Source organism: Ranitomeya variabilis, chromosome 3 (assembly GCF_051348905.1).
Source record: "Ranitomeya variabilis isolate aRanVar5 chromosome 3, aRanVar5.hap1, whole genome shotgun sequence".
NCBI classification, from domain to species: Eukaryota; Metazoa; Chordata; class Amphibia; order Anura; family Dendrobatidae; genus Ranitomeya; species Ranitomeya variabilis.
Window position 1 is genome coordinate 102,441,611 of NC_135234.1, and position 24,405 is coordinate 102,466,015.

The 24,405-nt window shown below is 43.5% G+C and overlaps 1 protein-coding gene across 3 annotated transcripts in view; it reads left to right on the top strand.

The window, feature by feature from the left end:
• Positions 1–24,405, top strand: part of CUX1 (cut like homeobox 1) — a 447,664-nt gene that overhangs the window by 258,412 nt on the left and 164,847 nt on the right. For all 3 annotated transcript variants that reach the window (XM_077294437.1, XM_077294435.1, XM_077294436.1), the window contains exons 10-12: positions 2,277–2,381; positions 4,525–4,713; positions 12,082–12,140. In XM_077294437.1, the coding sequence (XP_077150552.1) occupies positions 2,277–2,381; positions 4,525–4,713; positions 12,082–12,140 (353 nt within the window). The remainder of the gene's footprint in view (positions 1–2,276; positions 2,382–4,524; positions 4,714–12,081; positions 12,141–24,405) is intronic.

Below are 24,405 nucleotides of genomic sequence, written 5' to 3' on the forward strand. Positions count from 1 at the left end.
TAGGACACCGTTACTAACATATACACCATTCCTACATAGGACACCGTTACTAACATACACCATTCCTACATAGGACACCGTTACTAACATATACACCATTCCTACATAGGACACCATTACTAACATATACACCATTCCTACATAGGACACCATTACTAACATATACACCATTCCTACATAGGACACCGTTACTAACATATACACCATTCCTACATAGGACACCATTACTAACATATACACCATTCCTACATATACACCATTACTAACATATACACCATTCCTACATAGGACACCGTTACTAACATATACACCATTCCTACATAGGACACCGTTACTAACATATGCACCATTCCTACATAGGACACCATTACTAACATATACACCATTCCTACATAGGACACCATTACTAACATATACACCATTCCTACATAGGACACCGTTACTAACATATACACCATTCCCACATAGGACACCGTTACTAACATATACACCATTCCTACATAGGACACCATTACTAACATATACACCATTCCTACATAGGACACCGTTACTAACATATACACCATTCCTACATAGGACACCGTTACTAACATACACCATTCCCACATAGGACACCGTTACTAACATATACACCATTCCTACATAGGACACCGTTACTGACATATACACCATTCCTACATAGGACACCGTTACTAACATATGCACCATTCCTACATAGGACACCGTTACTAACATACACCATTCCCACATAGGACACCGTTACTAACATATACACCATTCCTACATAGGACACCGTTACTGACATATACACCATTCCTACATAGGACACCGTTACTAACATATGCACCATTCCTACATAGGACACCATTACTAACATATACACCATTCCTACATATACACCATTACTAACATAGGCTACATTCTATGTTATGTCTATGGTGGCAACACACACACTGCTCTAGGGCGGACAATGTGTACCAGCAGTCAGTGCAATCATCAGTTATTATTTCTTAATAGTTGCCACTGCTGTAATGTTTAATTCATTATTGGCTGAGAAATGACATGTGCATCAAGGGAAATCTCCTTATGAAAATCACTTCCGTTCCTTCTCATAACCCAATATGTGTGCCCCTTTTCTGGAGAAGCCCCCCGATCTTGAATCCTATGGTTATAATTATGAGATCGGGGGCACATCTTAAAGGGACTCAGTCAGCACAGAATGACTGTTCAAACCAATGACAGGCGCTCGGTGCTCCATGGCGGAGCCAAACATTTACATACACCTTCACACCGGCTTGTTTTCCATCTATCTCCCTCCTTCTCTGATTCTGTGAAGCCAGAGCTGTCAATCAAAGAAGAGGGGGAAGGGGCGATAGATGGAAAACAAGCAAAAAGGTGGAGATAGATGGAACACAAGTAGGTGGGAAGGTGTATGTAAATATTTGGCCCCGCCATGATGCACTGAGCGCCTGTGTTTGGTTTGAACAGTCATTTTCTTACTGACAGTTTCCTTGTAAGTTGTGCCGCTGACAGACTTTTCCCTTTAATCCTGTGACTATTAGTAGGTGCAGGTGAAGATCTGAGACCTGCCCTCCTCTCGTGGCTAGCCACTTCTGTAGCCGACGCTTCTGCCTCCACACACATCCTAGTCGAGCACAATATTCCTGATGAAATCCGATTCCTCAGCCGGTGTGAAATAATCCCATTCAGCTGTGAATTACACACTCGGCGGATTGGCGTCCTCCTTAGAGCTTGTGTGGCTACTTCACCTGACGCCATCCTGCCACCATTTTAACCCCTTTATTGCCAGCTGGTGCCTTCCATTGGCTGAGTGGAATCCAACCCCACCAGATTAGAAGCTTCCTTCTGTGCCTCCCCCCATGAGTCATTCCCACAAGTAATTCTGAAATGAAATCATTCTCGGCGTGAGGATAGAAATAAATTGAATAAAAAAGATTCCATTTCTCCTCATATTTATTCAGCCTGATAAATTCAGTGGGCTGCAGCATTAACAGCAGCAGGGGATTCCTTGCTTCTAGCGTTAAATTACTGTCATAATCGCTCAATTATTTCTTCCTTGTACTGTTTAAAATAAAAATCCATCACTTTCCAGTTTTTTTCCTCCTCCCTTCCCCCCCCTAACATTTATTAGGTTGAGTGTTTAGGAAAATCAATTATAGTCAGCCGGGCATGAATTGATGAATGTTCCCAGATTAATTGTCAGTTGTTAAAATGAATGTATTTCTCTCTTCACCTTTTTTTTCCCCTTCCTTTAGAGAGCAGAGGTGGCACAGAGAGAAGCAGAGGCCTTAAAGGAGCAGCTCTCGTCAGCGAACACATCCCTCCACCATGCCTCACAGGCGCAGAAGCCGCCGGATACGGTGAAAATGCGCTTTATGATTACGTTTTTATTCTCTATGAGGATGTGACACCAAATTTACTCCTATTATTAATAATCCAGCAGATAGTTCTTGATACTTGCCACGCGATATTAAATTGCCCCTTTAAAAGGACTCTGTCAGCAGGATACCACCCCACAGACTATATGTGCATGGAGCTCTTCCAAAGACAAGTCCAACAATACCATTATTTGGCCAGTCCGCTCCTCCCTTACTGAGAAATCAGGGTTTGAATGTATATCCAAATGATGTTGAAGCGCTAATTGTCAATCAGAAGTCTGCGTCACTCCAGCTCTATTCACTACCCAGCGTCACCGCCTCCTGCTTGACTTACTGCTTTCCTTGAAGTCACACAGCATGGAGGCTGTCAGTCAAGCAGCAGATGGCAGCACTGGGTAGGAATAGAGCTGGAGTGACAGAGGCTTCAGATCTACTAATAGCTTTTCATCCTCTCTTATATATCAATTCAAATGCTGATTTCTCAGTAACCGAGGAACGAACTCTCCCATGTAGAGGTATAGCTGTATTTGTGTTTGTTATAGCCACATGTGCACATATATAGATTAGGGTATGCGATCCTGCTGACACAATCCCTTTAAGAGACTGTCCTTTATAAAGTACTTGCAGTTGTTTTGCCATTGCAAGATTGTGACTGCTGGTGTAAACGGTGCGGGCTGTTTCAGTGCGACCACATGACCATTCACTGTGTATGGTAGTGTCCAAAATCTACTCGCGTGGCAGATGTCGGGCTAAGTAAGGTTCAGGTATGTTGGATTTCAAGATGCCCGATCATTTGTTCTCCTGCCAGCGTCTGGTAACTCTTCTATTGAGAGTATATGCCCCATGGGCTGAGCAGGCATGTGTGCGGGGGAGATGGGATGCTTGTTGACCAAGCACTCATGTGGCCCACACCTAATCCTTCTAAGTGTATAGCTAACTTAAAGGGGGTCGGTCACAGGGTTTTTGCTACCACATCTGAGAGCAGCATAGTGTACAGTACAGACAGAAACCCTGATTCCAGCAACGTGTCACTTACTGGGCTGCTTGTTGCAGTTTTGATAAAATCCATGTTTTCTCTATGGCCGATCTTGTAGTTCTCTGAATGCTGAGCCCTGTATAACCCCACCCTACCACTGATTGGCAGCTTTCTGCGTACACTGTAAACGGTCAGTGAGCTGTCAATCAGTGGTGTGGGCCGGGTTATACAAGGCTCAGCATTCAGAGAACTGCTAGATCTGCTGAACTCAAGAACATGGAGGACTATTTAGCAGCAGGTTAAATAGTCCTGATAATCTCCTGCTGATAAAACAATAATTGTATCAAAATCTACAGCAAGTTAACCAGTAAGTGACACATCGCTAGAATCATGGTCTTTGTCCCTACATTATGCTGCTCTCAGATTAGGTGACAAAAATGTGATGACAAATTCCTTTTAATAGCATGCCACACTTTCAGTTGCAAACAAGACCTTAAAGGGGTTGTCTCATTTGGGACAATTATGACATATTGTAAGGGTTTGTCATAAATGTCCAAAAGATGAAAGCCGCCCTTCGTGCATGCTGGGTAATTTTCGGAGCTCCCACTAACATGAATAGGAATAAATGGAAACGGCAGGACTCTTTCTCAAAATCGATGTGCATCTAATGGCCATTTATGGCATATCTTGTCAATATAAACATATGATCTGGCCGTGTACATAAGATTAATGATGCATGAATCTGCTTATTGCAGCGGCATCCACCTACCGTCTATGGGGCTGTCCTGACTCTACCTACCCAATTTTTTCAGGGGGGGGAGTATTGGAAAGTTGGATTTCAATGTGTCTTATTCATTGTTCTCAGGAAGTGCAGATAAGCCGCCACCAGAGAGATGTCTTGATATAAAGCACATGCATGCACAGCTGAGCGGAGTGTGCATATATGTCGGGAGGTGTAGAGGGATAGATGTCAGCCAGATGGGCAGATTTAGTAGTATAGGATAATGAAAGGTTTCCGTTACAGCGACCGGATAAGTCCCATTTTCATTTCTACACAGCAGCCGCTGTCCCAGCCCAGTATTATGCACATTGCTTTACTGTACGTCTCACTCCATTGGAGTAACTTGTGAAACTCTCCTGTCTCTCCAGGATCAGACGACGGAGGGATCAGATCGCTCTAATATGGAAGTTGAACTTACCGCAAAGGAGCGTGAAATAGCCCAACTTGTGGAAGATGTGCAGCGGTTACAGGCCAGTCTTACAAAGCTCCGAGAAAACTCCGCTTCTCAAATCTCTCAGCTCGAGCAGCAGCTAAACACCAAGAACGGCAATCTTAAAGTAAGTGCCCTTGGCCTGATCCTGGGGGTGCGGAAATCCACCGCTCACTAATGGATTCCCAACCACTGGAGCTGAACACGATAGTCCGGATTATAACTACTGCCTCTGCTCTATGCCGTCCCCATGCACACTGGATCCGAGAGGTCTGTGGAAAAGGAATGTCCCCATGTTTATTCATGACGGTCAACACACAACGGATAACGAAATCCGAAAAATTATGTGACCAATAGCTAGTGTCCCCTCATTGCTCCTTATAAACAGGATATGCACTCTCAGATCAGTCTTAAAGAGTATCTGTTACCAGGTTATTGCTTTGTAATCTGAGAGCAGAATTATGTAGGGGCTGAGACCCTGATTCCAGCAATGTGTCACTTGCTGGGCTGCTTGCTGTCATTGTAATACAATCACTGTTTTCTCTAGCAGTGCTCAGAATGCTGAGTCCTGTATAACCCCGGCTACACCACTAAGCTTTTTGCGAACACTATGCATAGGCAGAAATCTGCTAATCGGAGCAGGAAGACTGGATGGCACAAGATGCCTTGTCATGTAGTGATAATCTCATGCTGATAAAACACTGAAACAACAACACACAGCCCAGTAAGTGACATACCGCAGTGATCAGGCTCCCAGCCCCTACATCACGCTGCTATCAGATTACATGGTGAAAATCTGCTGACAGTTTCTCTTTAAAAACCCAGGCTAAATCCTTTTTTTTTTCTTCAGCTAATTGGTCGTCTGTTGACAGAAGTAGATCCATTAGTCTTATATTAATCAGGAGGGATAACATATCAGTAAAGAGAATGTGTAATCTGAAAATGGCCTATTGTCTAAATTACGTTTTTATACAATTTTATTTCACATCACAATCTATACTACAGAAAATGTATAAACTGGAACAAAAAATAATACACTATTAATGCTCTGATCTTAGCATAGGTCTGCATGAAGTGGGGTGCGGAGGAGCTGTGACATCATCTGTTGTGAATGATGGCTCCTTTGTTACCTACTGTGTATAGAACCCTGATATGGCGGCTGTACTTACTTTGAAAATCCAAGTCATGATGCCTATATAATACTGATATTCAGATGGGCATGTGATACGTCCAGCTAAAGAGTGAAGGAGCTTATGAGTCCCAGTGTGCACTCTCCCACCACCCCGCCTGTCTGACATCTGCAGCTTGTACTGAACAGCGTAAGATCTCAGCAGCAGATGGGACACTGAGGAGCTGTCAATCAGACTAGGTGGGAGGAGATTGTGTGTAAACTTTCAGAGATTGGTTATACAGCCATTCTGACAGATTTTCAAAGTAAATACTCCAGTCTGATCAGGTCTAAGTGATTTATTTAATACTGAATGCAGTTTGTATTGTCAAATTTGGTGTCAGATCAGCTTTAAGGTTACATAAAGTAGTTGTAGCACACGCATTATAATCAGTTTTTACATGACTTCTGGTTCTGGACATCTATACTATACTCTTACATGACTTCTGGTTCTGGAGATCTATCCCATATTCTTACATGACTTCTGGTTCTGGAGATCTATACTCTAATGTTACATGAATTCTGGTTCTGGACATCTATACTATACTCTTACATGACTTCTGGTTCTGGAGACCTATACTCTATTCTTACATGACTTCTGGTTCTGGAGATCTATACTCTATTCTTACATGACTTCTGGTCCTGGAGATCTATGCTATATTCTTACATGACTTCTGGTTCTGATGATCTATACTATATTCTTACATGACTTCTGGTTCTGGAGATCTATACTATATTCTTACATGACTTCTGGTTCTGGAGACCTATACTCTATTCTTACATGACTTCTGGTTCTGGAGATCTGTACTCTATTCTTACATGACTTCTGGTTCTGGAGATCTATACTCTATTCTTACATGACTTCTGGTTCTGATGATCTATACTCTATTCTTACATGACTTCTGGTTCTGGAGATCTATACTATATTCTTACATGACTTCTGGTTCTGGAGACCTAGGCTATGTTCTTACATGAATTCTGGTTCTGGAGACCTATACTCTATTCTTACATGACTTCTGGTTCTGGAGATCTATACTCTATACTTACATGACTTCTGGTCCTGGGGATCTATGCTATATTCTTACATGACTTCTGGTTCTGATGATCTATACTATATTCTTACATGACTTCTGGTTCTGGAGATCTATACTATATTCTTACATGACTTCTGGTTCTGGAGACCTATACTCTATTCTTACATGACTTCTGGTTCTGGAGATCTATACTATATTCTTACATGACTTCTGGTTCTGGAGACCTATACTCTATTCTTACATGACTTCTGGTTCTGGAGATCTATACTCTATTCTTACATGACTTCTGGTCCTGGAGATCTATGCTATATTCTTGCATGACTTCTGGTTCTGATGATCTATACTATATTCTTACATGACTTCTGGTTCTGGAGATCTATACTATATTCTTACATGACTTCTGGTTCTGGAGACCTATACTATATTCTTACATGACTTCTGGTTCTGGAGACCTATACTATATTCTTACATGACTTCTGGTTCTGGAGACCTATACTCTATTCTTACATGACTTCTGGTTCTGGAGACCTATACTCTATTCTTACATGACTTCTGGTTCTGGAGACCTATACTCTATTCTTACATGACTTCTGGTTCTGGAGACCTATACTCTATTCTTACATGACTTCTGGTTCTGGAGACCTATACTCTATTCTTACATGACTTCTGGTTCTGGAGACCTATACTCTATTCTTACATGACTTCTGGTTCTGGAGACCTATACTCTATTCTTACATGACTTCTGGTTCTGGAGACCTATACTATATTCTTACATGACTTCTGATTCTGAAGATCTATACTCTATTCTAACATTGGTTCTGAAGATCTATACTCTATTCTAACATTGGTTCTGAAGATCTATACTGTCTTCTAACTACAGTCTGTTGTGGGAAAATCACTATGTCCAATTTTAAATTGGTTATCACTATCATATTCAACATGCTGAGGATTGGAGAGCCACCATTAACCTTTATTACCCTGCAAAATCCACTGCTGCAGCACATTGTGCATCTTTACATGCATCTCCGATAATTCCAGACATCAGAGATTGTGCTCAATGAGTCGTCTCTAATAGACCGTGTGTTTTGGAGGCACGCACAAAAGCAAAACCTCTTGATCCCTCTGAATGTTTCATTCTGTCCTGCATGCATCACCACCGCCAGCTTTGCATACGTCCACATCTTTTGATAAATGATGTCACCAAAAATTTGTCTCATGTCAGGAGGATAAAAATAAATTGCTGCTTTGACATGCACGCCGGAGCGCAAATGCCAGGGCAGCGTTATATCAGTATAATAGGGCAGGTGCCATATTACATTTTAAGCACTATATATATATATATATATATATATATATATATATATATATATATATATATATATTTTTTTTTTTTTTTTTTTTTTTTTTTCCCATAATCATTGCCATATATAAGCTATTACTAACACATCCCTTCATCCTATGGCATTAGTAGGAAACCTGATGAACAAGCTGTAAAGGCACCATATAGTCACACTGCATTGCTAGGAACACATAGAAATGGCAGACAAAGAATTTTTTAACATCTTGGTCTGAGGCCGGTTCCGTTCAGCCATAATACAACCACAACAAGCAGATCTTAACATGCAGAGTGACCTAAGAAAGCGCTTGGCGCTGTTGTTAAGCATCGCATGTAAAACTATGTCCCTCTGCTTTGGTATTCTGCAGGGGGGTTGTAGTTCTTAAAGGGGTTGTCCAGGTTTCAGAGCATTGTCTGACATCACCCCATGTGACTGCAGACGTCTGAATCATGACAGTGAGCAGTGTGCACATTGTCACGATTCCCCGGTATTGCCGGTGCGAGCAAGCAGTCACATGACCACATGTATGTCATTTGTATGGATGCGGTCACATGCCGACTAGACGCATTCTGCTTCTCTCAATTCACTACTATTAAAAAAAAGCCGGATAGGGCTAGTTTGCATGTGATCGCATGGAAGCAAATCAAAAATCATGTGACTGCTCGCTTGCATCCGTAGTGCTGGGGGGTCAAGACAGTGTGTGCACTGCAGACTGTCATGATTCACATAGAGTGACTGCAGACATTGCTCTCAAACCTGCACAACCCCAGTGATGCAGGAAAACCAAACCGCTTTAGAATTTCCTCTGTCCATCTTATATACATACATATATACACTCACCGGCCACTTTATTAGGTACACCATGCTAGTAACGGGTTGGACCCCCTTTTGCCTTCAGAACTGCCTCAATTCTTCGTGGCATAGATTCAACAAGGTGCTGGAAGCATTCCTCAGAGATTTTGGTCCATATTGACATGATGGCATCACACAGTTGCCGCAGATTTGTCGGCTGCACATCCCAAAGATGCTCCATACAAGGCAGGATGGATCCATGCTTTCATGTTGTTTACGCCAAATTCTGACCCTACCATCCGAATGTCGCAGCAGAAATCGAGACTCATCAGACCAAGCAACGTTTTTCCAATCTTCTACTGTCCAATTTCGATGAGCTTGTACAAATTGTAGCCTCAGTTTCCTGTCCTTAGCTGAAAGGAGTGGTACCCGGTGTGGTCTTCTGCTGCTGTAGCCCATCTGCCTCAAAGTTCGACGCACTGTGCGTTCAGAGATGCTCTTAGGCCTACCTTGGTTGTAACGGGTGGCGATTTGAGTCACTGTTGCCTTTCTATCAGCTCGAACCAGTCTGCCCATTCTCCTCTGACCTCTGGCATCAACAAGGCATTTCCGCCCACAGAACTGCCGCTCACTGGATTTTTTTTCTTTTTCGGACCATTCTCTGTAAACCCTAGAGATGGTTGTGCGTGAAAATCCCAGTAGATCAGCAGTTTCTGAAATACTCAGACCAGCCCTTCTGGCACCAACAACCATGCCACGTTCAAAGGCACTCAAATCACCTTTCTTCCCCATACTGATGCTCGGTTTGAACTGCAGGAGATTGTCTTGACCATGTCTACATGCCTAAATGCACTGAGTTGCCGCCATGTGATTGGCTGATTAGAAATTAAGTGTTAACCAGAAGTTGGACAGGTGTACCTAATAAAGTGGCCGGTGAGTGTACATACATCACACACCATTGCAGCCAGAGGTAACCTAGAGGCCGTTGATGCTTGGAGCCCGGCCATAGTGTGTGGTGTGTGGAGATACACTATTGATGCTATCCATGGCCACTACCGTTGATTTTTCTTCTTGTCAGAGATGGCAGACCCCTTCCCCCTCCTGTGATGTGCGGGCCTTGCCTCTCTCCATCAGTGGACATTTGTCTGTAGAGAAGAGGTTAATGTACTCTGCTGTTACCGAGCCTTTCCAGGCCCCGTGTCGTCCTGTGAGATCGGAATAACCGTGTGTTCGGCTCCATACATCTTGGCATGTGAATGGATCCCAGATGTAGGCCTTCCCCAGCACCATTAAAATCAAATTAACAATTGAAATGGTGACTTCACAGTGACATTTGTTTGCTGTAATATGTGCTGTGACCGCACTGTACAATTCTCAATCATCCTCCCCACTGGCAGCTGACGACTGCAGAAGACTGAATACTGAATGTACGGCCGATCATGCATCGTCCATCTACTGTGGTCGTATGAGATGTTCTAGAGGAGTCCGACACACGAGGTCCTGGGTGGCCGGAGGCATTCACGGCGTTTTCCACCCACCATTAGTGCCTTTTTGGTAATACAGAACAGAGTGACCAATAGATAGGTCAGAAAGTTCATCTGCCATCTTGTGGTTTAGTTTTGTTTGTTTGTTGTTGTTCTTTTCATTTTTCGGGTGCTATACTAAAAAAAAATAATAATAATAATAATTTGGAACAACAGACTGGCAATGTATCTATGGAGCCTAGGATAATCCACAGGTCGGTAATATTAGCCTATGGCAATTTGGTCCAAAACGGCAACATTCACAGACCAATCCTGGACAAGAAGATATCTGTTTGTGATCACTAATGTATGCTCAGCTTCAAGGGGTGTACCTGTATCCACAGGATGGGTGGTGACTACTAGGGGCTCCCACCACGATTGCTAGAACGGGCGACTTGTGTCCTTCATTGGATGCAGCATGGTGTCGCACATGAGGGCCACGCTGCAATATTTATGGGACAGATCATATTAACCCTGTGAACTCCCCATCTGATGACATAACTCTAAGTAGAATTAGACATTGTGTAGTAAGTAGAACTGGCCATAGTGCCCTCATTTCCCCTTTGAGCCCAGGGGGCCTGTATGTAATCACAACCAGATCCCTGTCTCGGAATCAGTTTCTACAACCCCTGTCATAGGCTGCTGCGTCTCCATCAATCGTCATGTCGACTAGGTCATTTGTTAATTGCTATTTTTTATAGATCTATTTTGAGCATTGCAATCTAATCATCAAAGACTTATGGTTACTTAAAGGGAATCTGTCACCGGGCTTTTACTATGTCATCGGAGAACAGCATGATGTAGTGACAGAGAACCTGATTCCAGCAACGTATCGCTTACTGGGCTGCTTGCTGCAGTTTTAATAAAATCACAGTTTTTTCTTTTGCAGATCTAGCAGTGCTCTGAATGCTGAGCTCTTTATAACCCTACCCACATCACTGAAAGGCAGCTTTCTTTGAACACTGTGCATAGGCAGAAAGCTGCCAATCAGTGGTGGAGGCGAGGTTACACAAAGCAGGAGGACTACACAGCACGAGACAACTAGTCCTCTACTGATAATATCCTGCACTGATTTTTTTTGAAACTACAGGGAACAGCCCAGTAAGTGACACATCACTAGAGTGAGGGTATATGTACCTATATCACGCTGTTCTTAGCAAAAATAGCAAAAACCTGCTTACAGATTCCATTTTAGGGATTGACACAAAATAAACTGAATATACAAGTAGGAAATGTGCTGTAGTGTGTAACACAGCCGGGCAGCAATAGGCTACTTTCCCTGCAGCGCCACCATGGGGGAAATAAAAAAGTGCATGGTTTTGAGTCCTCCAGAGAGAAAAAGTGTTCTTTGTAGCAACTTTGTGCTCTAGTTAAGAAATGGAGGTGGCAACAGAGGGACCACCGTCTATAAACTCCAAATGCCTGATTAAGGTCTTTAAAGGAAGCTGTTCTAAAACATAAACCCTTAATACACGAGGGTCTTCAATGCGCACATGAAAACCATTTACGGTTGTTTATTGTTATAAAAAAAAATTCTTTTTTTTTGTCTTTTAAGAAATGTAGCAGATTTTCTATTCTTCTTTGAGGCATCCACAGTTTTTTTTTTTTTCCTTGATTGTGATTTTCTTTTTATTTATACAGCAACTTGAAGAAAAACTGAAAGTGCAGGCGGACTATGAAGAAATTAAGAAGGAGCTCAAGTATGTATCTTACTCTTGTGTATGTGGTGGTGTTGTTGTAAACTAGTTTGTATATTCGGTCTTTTTTCCTTACTTACCGTAAAGAAATTGTCCACTACTTGGACAACCCCCTTCTCTTACCCCTCGCTTGGCCCCCATAAAATAGTAAAGCCTGTACTCCCCTCCCGTGCTGGCGCTGTTTCCGTGGTATTGGCACGCCGTCGCCCGGGTTCCCGTGCTGTTGTAACATGTGACGCTGGCGCCCAATCAGCGCTGACGTCACTGTCCCCGCCTCCTGACGAATTGAGCAGGAAGAGGAAGTGAGAGATCAGCTGCAGCCCGGACTTCCTCTTCCTGTTCAATTTCTTAGAAGGTGGAGACAGTGACGCTGGTGCTGATTGGGCGCTGGAGTCACGTGTCACAGCAACCATACGCAAGCCTCGGGAAAAGCGAGTGCCAACACAGCAGGGACAGCACCGGCACGAGAGGCGAGCATAGGCATTATTATTTTATGGGGGTCAAACATTTTGATCAAGAAGGGGGGTTGTCCTAGTAGTTCCCCCAAGGGTACACCAGGCATAAAGGTCTGATCATTGGCTCCCAACTATTCGAACCCTTACCTATTCTGATGAGTGATGTGAATAATATTTTATTTTATATGAAGGAAAAAAATGGTTTTCAGTTTTACATTATATACAGTATACTATTTGCTTAGATTCCACTCATGTACAAATCCTCAATAACACTTATTCCTTAGTATTTTTAGACTTCTAATGGATGAAGCTCAATTTTTCTATATAGGGCTTGAAGTCCCCTGCACAAAAATAGATTAGTGACTGCCGGCAGCCACCACTAGAGGGAGCTTTCTGTATACTATGTTATTGAGTTTGTCATATAAATAGAATGTAGTGAGCTCCCTCTAGTGGTGGCTGGAAGTATTCAGCATGTTTACTTTTACATCTATCTCTAAACAGGCCGATTTGATGGTGTCTATCATAAAGGCATGTTAATAAATAGCAGAAATGGGCACAAAAAACTATGAGCTAGAGATTCACTTTTACTATTCCCTATTTTATTATATGTTACATGAAAAACTATTTATTTTATCCAACCAATGGTTTTTTTTTTTCTATTAAAATGGCCCGCAATATGTATTTTCAGGAAAGGAGTGAGGACATGGGGGTTATTATGTAGTACCTAAGAAAAGCTTCTCTTGTACTTACCCTTCCTTACTGTTTTGTACAGGTCAGCTTGTAGCTGACTTAAATATCATCGGCCTCCAGTGTATCATATGCTGTCCGAAAATGTAATATTATCGTCTGCATCTCTTTTTCTTTGCCTTTTCCTGGTGTTCTGCTTTCCTCACCAATCCTTCTTCTTTTTATTTGACAAGTGCTTCCTGCAGCCATAAATCATTTTGTTGAAATTACATTGTGAGTGTTGGGAAAACAGTTCCTTCGCTCATAATGCGCAATCACAAAGTTACATTGAAAATGCCAGTGACGGCCGCTGACTGCAGCACGGAGGAGTGTGCGCCCTTCTGCATATCAGAGGCCGTCTGCAGGAAGCACAGGGGTCAGCCTTTACCCTTCCTTAGCCAATTATTCTATAGTAATATTTCTAGACTTATTCTGTACCCATATACCTTGTATCGCTCTCACTGGTTCATGTCCGTTACTGGGACTTACAGTGTAATATACACACAAGGGCCAATCGCTAGCCACCGATTCCCTGTATGTTTAATTACATCATTTCTCTGATCTGATTGAAACATCCGGCAAAAATATTGCATCATGTATGACTGGCAATACTATACAAAGAGATATATTTTATTATGGCAACTGAAAGTCAGGTTAGACCGGTCCGAACAGCTATATTCAGCCATGACATCCTCTATATTCAGCCATGACATCCTCTATATTCAGCCATGACATCCTCTATATTCAGCCATGACATCCTCTATATTCAGCCATGACATCCTCTATATTCAGCCATGACATCCTCTATATTCAGCCATGACATCCTCTATATTCAGCCATGACATCCTCTATATTCAGCCATGACATCCTCTATATTCAGCCATGACATCCTCTATATTCAGCCATGACATCCTCTATATTCAGCCATGACATCCTCTATATTGAGCCATGACATCCTCTATATTGAGCCATGACATCCTCTATATTCAGCCATGACATCCTCTATATTCAGCCATGACATCCTCTATATTCAGCCATGACATCCTCTATATTGAGCCATGACATCCTCTATATTGAGCCATGACATCCTCTATATTCAGCCATGACATCCTCTATATTCAGCCATGACATCCTCTATATTGAGCCATGACATCCTCTATATTGAGCCATGACATCCTCTATATTGAGCCATGACATCCTCTATATTGAGCCATGACATCCTCTATATTGAGCCATGACATCCTCTATATTCAGCCATGACATCCTCTATATTCAGCCATGACATCCTCTATATTCAGCCATGACATCCTCTATATTCAGCCATGACATCCTCTATATTCAGCCATGACATCCTCTATATTCAGCCATGACATCCTCTATATTCAGCCATGACATCCTCTATATTCAGCCATGACATCCTCTATATTCAGCCATGACATCCTCTATATTCAGCCATGACATCCTCTATATTCAGCCATGACATCCTCTATATTCAGCCATGACATCCTCTATATTCAGCCATGACATCCTCTATATTCAGCCATGACATCCTCTATATTCAGCCATGACATCCTCTATATTGAGCCATGACATCCTCTATATTGAGCCATGACATCCTCTATATTGAGCCATGACATCCTCTATATTGAGCCATGACATCCTCTATATTGAGCCATGACATCCTCTATATAGTCCATGAGCCAAGAACCAAATTTGACGATATCGGTACCAAGCGGAGTGACTAATTCTCTTTGGTATTTTTAGGTAGATGCATGTCTGTAGTTTATTTTTTGATATGATAGCCCTTACATATACGTAGCTTATTAACCCCTTCAGCCCTAGGCCTATTTGTACCCAAGTGCCTAAGCCAATCTGACCTGTGCCACTTCATGGGCTAATAACTTTGGAACGCTTTCACCTATCCAAGCCATTCTGAGATTGTTTTCTCGTGACATATTGTACTTCACGTCAGTGCTAAATGGGAGTCAATATATTTTACCTTTCTATATAAAAAAATGCTAAATATTCGGAAATTTTGGAAAAATCGGCAATTTTTTAACTTTGAAATTCTCTGCTTTTTACAAAAATACTGATACCCCCCATAATAGTTATTAATTTACACTCCCCACATGTTTACTTCATATTGGCATCATTTTGAAAATGAAACCTTATTGTTTTACGACGTAATAGGGCTTATAGTTTTATGCGCAATTTTTCACATTTACAGCAAAACCCACTTTTCAAAGGACCAAGTCACTTCTGAAGTCACTTTAAGGGGCTTACATAACAGAAACCACCCATAAATTACCCCATTTTGCAAACTACACCCCTCAAGCTGTTCAAAACTCATTTTTAAAAACTGTTAACCCTTTAGGTGTTCCACAGGAATTTTAGCATGAGCCAAGAACCAAATATGACGATATCGGTACCACCCGGAGTGACTAGATGTAGTATTTGTAACAAAATTTAATCCAAGTTATGTAAATACACACTGAACATGTCATGTGCATATATATATATATATGTTACTCCATAATATCTTCAACATCGGACTCTGAATCTGACTGTTGTTCTACTGGCTCGTCTTCAGTACCCTTGTTCTGGCATGTCTGTAATCTGCACATGTCTGTGCACTTCAGGCCATTGCTGAGGCAAGTACACTGAGGAAGTTCACATGACCGCACACACTTGCAGGACAGTAGCTGTATAATAGCTTCTGGTGCTGGTGCCCCTTGCATCCACTTGACAACAAGCTTTCCGTCGTTATCTATCATCCAACCGCAGTCTGTTGGGTTTGCAACCCATGGCTGGCTCTGCAGACTTCTCCTCCAGATCGCAGCCTGGTAGTTTGCACGCAGTGCATGCATGAAAAGGCAGTCCTGGCAAGGAGGGAGTTGACTTGACTCTACCACTCCACGTCTGGCACAGAACAGCTGATAACGGAGCCTGTTTACCTCAGTTGTTTGGGTAGTTGGCAGGTACATGTGGCAGGTGATTTCCTGTAACTTCTCAAAAAGTTCGGTAGACACTTCCCATGAACGACCAACTTCCTGAAAGGCATCCTGGTATGTCTTGTTCATCTTCAACTGCTTGAGTGTCGTCATCTTCCCACGGCCAGCGAATGCACTGACGGTGTCACAGCCTGTAAATGCATGCATACCAATCAATGAATCACATACGCTGCCTCCCAATGTTCGGCTCAGAGTGGTGATATCCAGGAATCTTGTCCGGTTCTGTGTACCGCATTTCTGGAACAGGTGGGATGGGATTTTGTGGCACATGCCCAGACACAGGACCATGACATCAGTATCCTCCGAAGTGATGATGACCGACTTGTAACCAGATTCTGCTGCATGAAGAGCATGGAGAAGGAGGCGTGTGTCTGCTTCTTCTTGATTTGACTTAAGGTCAGCAGCCTCTTCCCACTGTTCTTTGGTGATCTTAAAGCAGAGCTGCTCACATGTGACATACAGCTCCTTCTCCTCAAGCTTCTCCCTGTGGTGTTTCGCCTTCCATTCTTCTACCAGAAACTTTATGAGACTTGCCTTGTTGGAGGAACTACTTAGAAGCTTTTTCCACTGCTGGATGTTGTGCCCATGTTGAATGTTCTTGAAATGGATCCCTGTGCCTTCATATCTGTTGACTCTTTCTGTATCTTTGATGGATGTCTCCTTGTAGACGTCAAAGACAATATCAATGCGCTTGCTCTTAGCACCCTCATGGATAGCGCGACTCATTGCTGTGCCTGCTAGCTGGCCAAATGTTGCATTGTTTCCCTTCAGTTTCTGAACCAGGCTCATCCCATCAATGATGGTTGCAGAGGGCTCGGGGATCACTTCTGCAGGACGAGCATTCCTCTCCAACTCCCTTGCGAGGGCAGCCTTGTTGGTCTTGCGGATAGACCCATCACCATTGGCAAGTGCCCATGGCAATGGACCCAGGGGATGAGTCAAGACATCACTCATTTGTAGCTTTCTGTTCTCAGCTACAAGTATCATCTGGCCAAATAGGTTTCTGTCAGCCTTCAAAATTACCTCCTTGCCAAGACCTTGTCTGCGTGTCTTCATTTGGATGTTAGAGAACGTTTTAAGTTTGTTCTTCGTCATCTTGTCATGAAACAATGTAGTTGGCTTATCGGTACCCAAACGCTCATCCTTGAATGTTTGATATGCATCCTCTCCTATACTGTATGCCCCTTGAAGGTCAGCTGCCTCAAGTACATACTGCGGTACTCTGATGTCAGGTAGAACCTGGAAACAGCTCCAACTTTGAGGCTGAAGCCTTTTGTGCCCCCTGGTGTCTGGGTGTCTTTGTTGATTGTCTCTTCAATGGTCTGGTCCACAGGAATTCGTCCAAAAGGATTCTTGCTACCGATCTGGACCGAAAAGCCACCTTGCATGAAGTATTCATGGACCTCTGGGTGTTCTATGGGCAGCCGAGACATTGTGGCATAGTAATAGGTTAGGTATCGGGCATAGTTGACCTTGTCATAGGCAAAACACCATGGTATCATCTGTCGGATTGCTCCTAGGTGAAGCATCCAGTTGCCTTCTCTTGAAGCTCGAACCAGGGCCAGCATGGTCTCGACCATGTCCAAGTATGACATCCAGAATGCTGAGAGTTGTTCATTTCTGAGGGTCTCAAGATAAACTTGAAAGAGCTTCAGGGTAAGTGTGCAAGATTCATTATCCAAGAGCTTTTCGAAGGATCCCTGCGACACACTGATGCGAAAGTTTGTGATGTTCTTCAGTGTTTCATCCAGATGGTGAAGGTCCCTTGCATGGTTTTCTTCTAGCCATGGAAGGAAGTTTTTCCATGCAAGCCTCATAAGTGCTTCATAGACCAGCTTGTGTAGTCTCACTGCTCTGTTGTACCTCCGGCCGTCCATCACTCCAGACACTGATCCTTCAGCGATTACACCGGATTCAACACACAGATCTCTAAGGCCTGCATCCTGAAATCTGTTCCCTATGATAGAGAGGAGATTACAGATTGTGTGGAAGACACCCATTCTAATTATAATGTTCTTGAACTTCTCCTGTTTCCAGATAACCTCGGCAGCTTTGGCATAGAGTGCTTGATCAAACACACACACAATTCTGTTAAGCTTCAGGGTCTGCATGATGGCATGTGTTTGCTCCAAGACTTCATTCACAGTGGACATGGCTGTTGCAGGAGCATTGATAGTGGGCAGGTAGCTTACAGTGTCCTGGGCCACTACAATGTCGCTGCGGATTTTTATGTTGAACCCAGTCCAACTGCTGGTGGTCTGATCCTCATGGTCTGACATTCTAGCCAGAAGCCAGATATGGTTTTTGGTTTTTGAATCCTGGACCTCCTTGGTAGTGTTAACATTCGAAGTCTCAATCCTGGGTGGCTCTCCCCGCTGCCCAACATTGTATATCGGTAGCATTAATTCTGTCAGAGTTATGCTTCTTTTCTTCGACTTGGTTACATCTGGCAGGACTTTCTTTGTCACAGAGCATGCAACATTGGACTGAACAGCAATGCCATTGACTCTATGAGATGTACCTGCTCCACTTAGTGTCTCCTCAAGTCTGTCAATGTTATCCCAGGCCAGGGTTGTGAACACACCTGGGTAGATACTTGCTGGCATTGGGATGTCATCCTTTGAACATTCCAACTTCTGGATACAAAGGGCTGTATCGATCTCCTCAGCCATTGAATATGACACACAGTGGCCAAGACGATTCAGAGTTCGAATCAGTTCTGTATTGCCGGTCAAAGACTTAACTGCAAAGGATAGCAGTACGTGCTTTGGTGGCTTTGTCTTTCCATTGGTAACAGCAAAAACCAAGTCACTGCCGAAGGATGTGGCAAGACGTTGAGCTCTTTCACAGGTAGTTTGGCACTCACAATCTCCTGTAAGCAGGGTTTGCAGGAATTGAGTGACTAATGCAGGAACGACATTCTGATCTGTATTGGGAGGCCATGGCTGACTCACATCTTGCTTCTTGATCTCATTCCTTAGCTGCATTGCTGCTTTGGTTACGATATCTCCAGAGTTAGCAGCTCTTGCTTCTTGCAGATCTTTTGTCATGCTGTGTACTTGCCGGACAAGGTCGTCCATTGATAGGCTACATGGATAGACTAGAAGCTTACCTTTCTCATCTGAGAGAAAGCGGAGTGATTCCCCAATCTCTGTTTCAAGTTTTCGTCGAACATGTTTCTTTGTCGATGGTTTCAGTTGGATGATACCACGGGATATCATTAATCTCTCAAGCCTAGATGTGAGGTTTATCATAGGCAGTACTTCTGGGTTTGGGAACAATTTAGTCCTTATATACAAGAAGAGTTCTTCAAGGGCCTCTTTCTCTGCCTCTTCGTAGCGTACTTCCTCGCTTTCGACCTGATTTTCAGCTGCACTAGACCTACAGGCCACTTGGGAATCATCTTTTGTGAATAGTTTGTAGCACGACTTGTGGTAGTGCCCCTCTGCAGCAACAAGGTCTCTGCTAAGTAAACCAAGTATTCTCTGTGTGCCTTTCCTTATCGCTGCTCTGCGGATCGTCTCATCTGCTCGTAGCTCAACACACTGGACAATTGGCTCCCTTGTTTGTTTTCCTTTTAGGTACTTGCTTGACTTCTCACAGAAGATACATACTTTGGCATACACCCTGCTATCACTGGGGGCACCCCTCGGTAGCTTCCTCATGGAGATTTTGCTTGCTGTTTCGACATTGACACCCTTGCCAAGGATAGAATCCAGTGACTTCTTCATTGTAAAGATACTACGACATTTACGGTGATATTGTATGTGTGGTATTTCTCCTTCTTCAAGGCCCTTAGCTGCTACCAGGACTGATTCATGCTGCCTGATCTCTGCAGCCCTAAGCAATGTTTTCCAGGAGTCCAAATCCTTAAGGGACGCCAGATCATCGCTGTCATCATTAGAGCAGTGTATGATACAGTCGATCCGTGATTTCTTCCTTGCTGGTACTTCCATCATGCCGTTAGATAGTCAGTAAACACCTGCAAACACAAAGAAAAACATTAAAATTTTATTTACCGTATTTCCTGGCGTATAAGACGACTTTTTAGCCATGAAAAACATGGCTCCAAGAGGGCGGTTGTCTTATACGCCGAATACAGCCGCCGGGGGGAAAGGCCGCCGCGCAGGGAAGGAGGAGGCAGGGGCCCACCTTCATGAGGCGCTCGTTCTTAGAGCTGGGAGCGCTGGTGCTAGGTGACTGTTCCCCCTCTCTCCACAAGTTCCTTACCAGCAGCAGCACACAGTACAGGACTACAGGACCTGTGGTGATGTCACGGCCATGTGATCAGTCACAAGCCTGGGAGGTGTCAGCCTCTACAGAGGGAGATAGGAGCTCTGCAGAGAAGACCGGAGAGTCCTGTTCAGCACAGAACGTGTATGTGTCAGTGTGTGTGCGTGTGTTGGGGCACCTCAGGGTGTCTTCAAATGTGACATAGCCCCCTAGATTTCTTCCAGTAAAATTTGCACTCCAAAAGTCATTTGGCGCTCCTTCCCTTCCGAGGCCTGCCGTTCCCCAATACTGCAGTGTACGACAACATATCGGGTGTTGTTGTGTTCGGGAGAGATTGGTGAACAAATAGTGGGGTGCATTTTTTGCTGGTACACCTCTTAAAAATAAAAAAATGAGCCTAAAATGACACCTTCATGTAAAAAATGCACTTTTTCCATTTTCTCAACCAAGTGTTTCCAACTACTGTGAAACACTGGTTGGGTCAAAGTGGTCACTATACCCCCTAAAAGATTCCTTGGGGGTGTAGTTTCCAAAATAGGGTCACTTTTTGGGGTTTCCACTGTGGGGGTACCTCAGGCAGCCTTCAAATGTGACATGGCCCCCTAGATTTCTTCCAGTGAATCCGCCACCCAAAAACCACATAGCGCTCCTTCCGTGTTGAGCTGTGCTGTGTGCCCATACTTTAGTTTACGAGTACATGTGGGGTGTTTCTATAAACTGCAGAATTAGGGTAACCAAGTTTGGGTTTGCCGTTAACCCTTGCTAGGTTGCAGGTAAAATTGGATTACAATGTAATATCTGGAAAAAAAATGAAATTTTGAAATTTCGCCTTCATTCTGCTAAAATTCCTGTGGAACACCTAAAGGGTTAACAGTTTTTAAAAATGAGTTTTGAACAGCTTGAGGGGTGTAGTTTGCAAAATGGGGTAATTTATGGGTGGTTTCTGTTATGTAAGCCCCTTAAAGTGACTTCAGAAGTGACTTGGTCCTTTGAAAAGTGGGTTTTGCTGTAAATGTGAAAAATTGCGCATAAAACTATAAGCCCTATTACGTCGTAAAACAATAAGGTTTCATTTTCAAAATGATGCCAATATGAAGTAAACATGTGGGGAGTGTAAATTAATAACTATTATGGGGGGTATCAGTATTTTTGTAAAAAGCAGAGAATTTCAAAGTTAAAAAATTGCCGATTTTTCCAAAATTTCCGAATATTTAGCATTTTTTTATATAGAAAGGTAAAATATATTGACTCCCATTTAGCACTGACGTGAAGTACAATATGTCACGAGAAAACAATCTCAGAATGGCTTGGATAGGTGAAAGCGTTCCAAAGTTATTAGCCCATGAAGTGGCACAGGTCAGATTGGCTTAGGCACTTGGGTACAAATAGGCCTAGGGCTGAAGGGGTTAATAAGCTACGTATATGTAAGGGCTATCATATCAAAAAATAAACTACAGACATGCATCTACCTAAAAATACCAAAGAAAATTAGTCACTCCGGGTGGTACCGATATCTGGCCCGGCTCATGGACTAATATTCAGCCATGACATCCTCTATATTCAGCCATGACATCCTCTATATTGAGCCATGACATCCTCTATATTCAGCCATGACATCCTCTATATTCAGCCATGACATCCCCTCCTCACTATGATCATGTTAGTAACGGTTTTCCACTATGTAGGGATAGAGAGCCTGATTCCAGCGATGGATCACTTACCACACTGCTTGGTGCACTTTTGCTCCCTGGTTTCTCTGTTGTAGATGTAGCAGAGCTCTGAATGCTGAGCCCGGTATAGCCCCGTCTACACCTCTGTTTGGCAGCTTACAGTGTACACAGTGATGGAGTTGGGATTACACAGATCAGCTGATCTGGCCGACACATCAGACCTAATCCTGTAGTGATAATCTCCTGCTGATAAATCACAGCACACAGTCTAATAAGTGACACATCGCTGGAATTGTGGCCTTTGTGCCTACCTCGTGCGACTCTCTCAGATTATACAGCCAAAACCTGCTGATGGATCCCTTTCAATGTGTATGGGGACACTGGCCAGCTGATTCAGGGAAGATCTCGATTGGGTATGTTCGAATTCAGGCTGTTGATTGCTTTTGTTCTCCTGGAGATAAGCCGACGGCAGACATGTTGGTGAGATGTTGGTGGGCTTCTCTTTGATAGAGAACACAGGATCGATCAGCTGAACGAGCACTCCTGTATATGAAGCATCGTTCGGCTGACAATTATCTAAGGCTAGTTTCACACTAGCGTTTTGCTGAGCTGCGGACTTCCTCCGTGAAGCCCCGCCCACGGTCGCACCTCCGCCGCTCAACTCCGCCTACATCCGCATGCGGCCTGTGTACCTATGTTTAACATTAGGTACACAAGTCGTGCGGATGCCTCCGCAGGCGTCGTTTTCACGATGCAGCGACCCGCGTTAAACGCAGCTGGTTGGAATGTTTTTTTTCTCTGCAGTGTCAAAACTACACATGCAGAGGCATCCACATACATCCGCACGACCTGCGTACCTAATGTTAAAGATAGGTACGCAGGCCACATGCGGAAGTGGGTGGAGCTGAGCTGTGGAGGTGCGGCCGTGGGCGGGGCTTCACGGAGGAAGTCCGCAGCTCAGCAAAACGCTAGTGTGAAAGTGTGAAGACATTGCTGAGGCAGGTTCTGTGTTTGATGTCTGACCATTGATACTAATACCTAATGCTGTTGTGCTGATGATGTTGATAAGGCCAGGGCTGCTCAGCGACGTTTGATTGTGTGATGTTAAAGGGAATCTGTCAGCAGGTTTTTGCTATGTAATCTGAACACAGCATTCTGCAGGGGTTAAGACACGGAGAGCCTGGTGTGGGCAGGGTTAGCTTCCTCAGCTCTGCTGCATTGCTAAATCTGTGACACATCGCTGGATTCAGCTTTTCTTTGCCTACATTACGCTGCTCTCAGATGAGGTAGCAAAAACCTGCTGACAGATTTCCTGCAAATTGCATGCACATCGTATGACAAAAAAATGGGTAAAAAATATGCGCAACTTGTCTGTAACTTGCTGTTGCCATGAATCTTTCATAATGCAATTTGACTGTGTGTCACGTTCAATTTAAGATTTGAAACATCCATTATTCTACTAAAAAGGGGAAAAAAAGCAAATGAATTGCAGTCATTAAATTTAACGGGAGTCTGTCACCACAAAAAGACTGTTCAAACCAAGCTCAGACCCTTGGTGTGGCCAAACAGTTCAGTGCATCTTCCCACCTGCCCATTTTCCATTCCTTTCCGCCTTCATTTTGCTTGATTGACAGTTTTTAGTGTTACAGAAGGCAGGAAAGCGTGGAGGTAGATGGACACAAAGTGCAGTGAGTGGGAAGGTGCACCGGACTGTGTGTCCCCGCCAGTGGTGCACCCAGCGTCGGTGCTTGGTTTGAGCAGTCATTCTGTCTCACTTTACCTTGACCTCTGTGTTGGAACAGTCTGATCGGGAACCAAAGTTCCATCGGGGTTGGATTTTTCACGACTCTCTCACTCCTATTACGTTGCATGTAATCACAATCAGAAAGTGGGATCTTGGCGCTGTGAATTTATAGGTCACGTTCTCCGGCGTATTGCTGCTGTCTGCCGGATGTGGCTTTTATTTCATAATGAACTGATCTGCTGATTTTTTTTTTTTTAATGAGTTCTGCTCCAGCCAACAAAATCCCTGCGCGTTGTGTGCAGGCGACAAGTGCGCTGTAATCTGATGCACAGGAAATGTAGACGCTGAATAATCCAGATATTTATTGCCGTTTTAATTTGCAATATTTTGGAAATCCATTAACAATCCATGTATTACTTCACAGTCTGG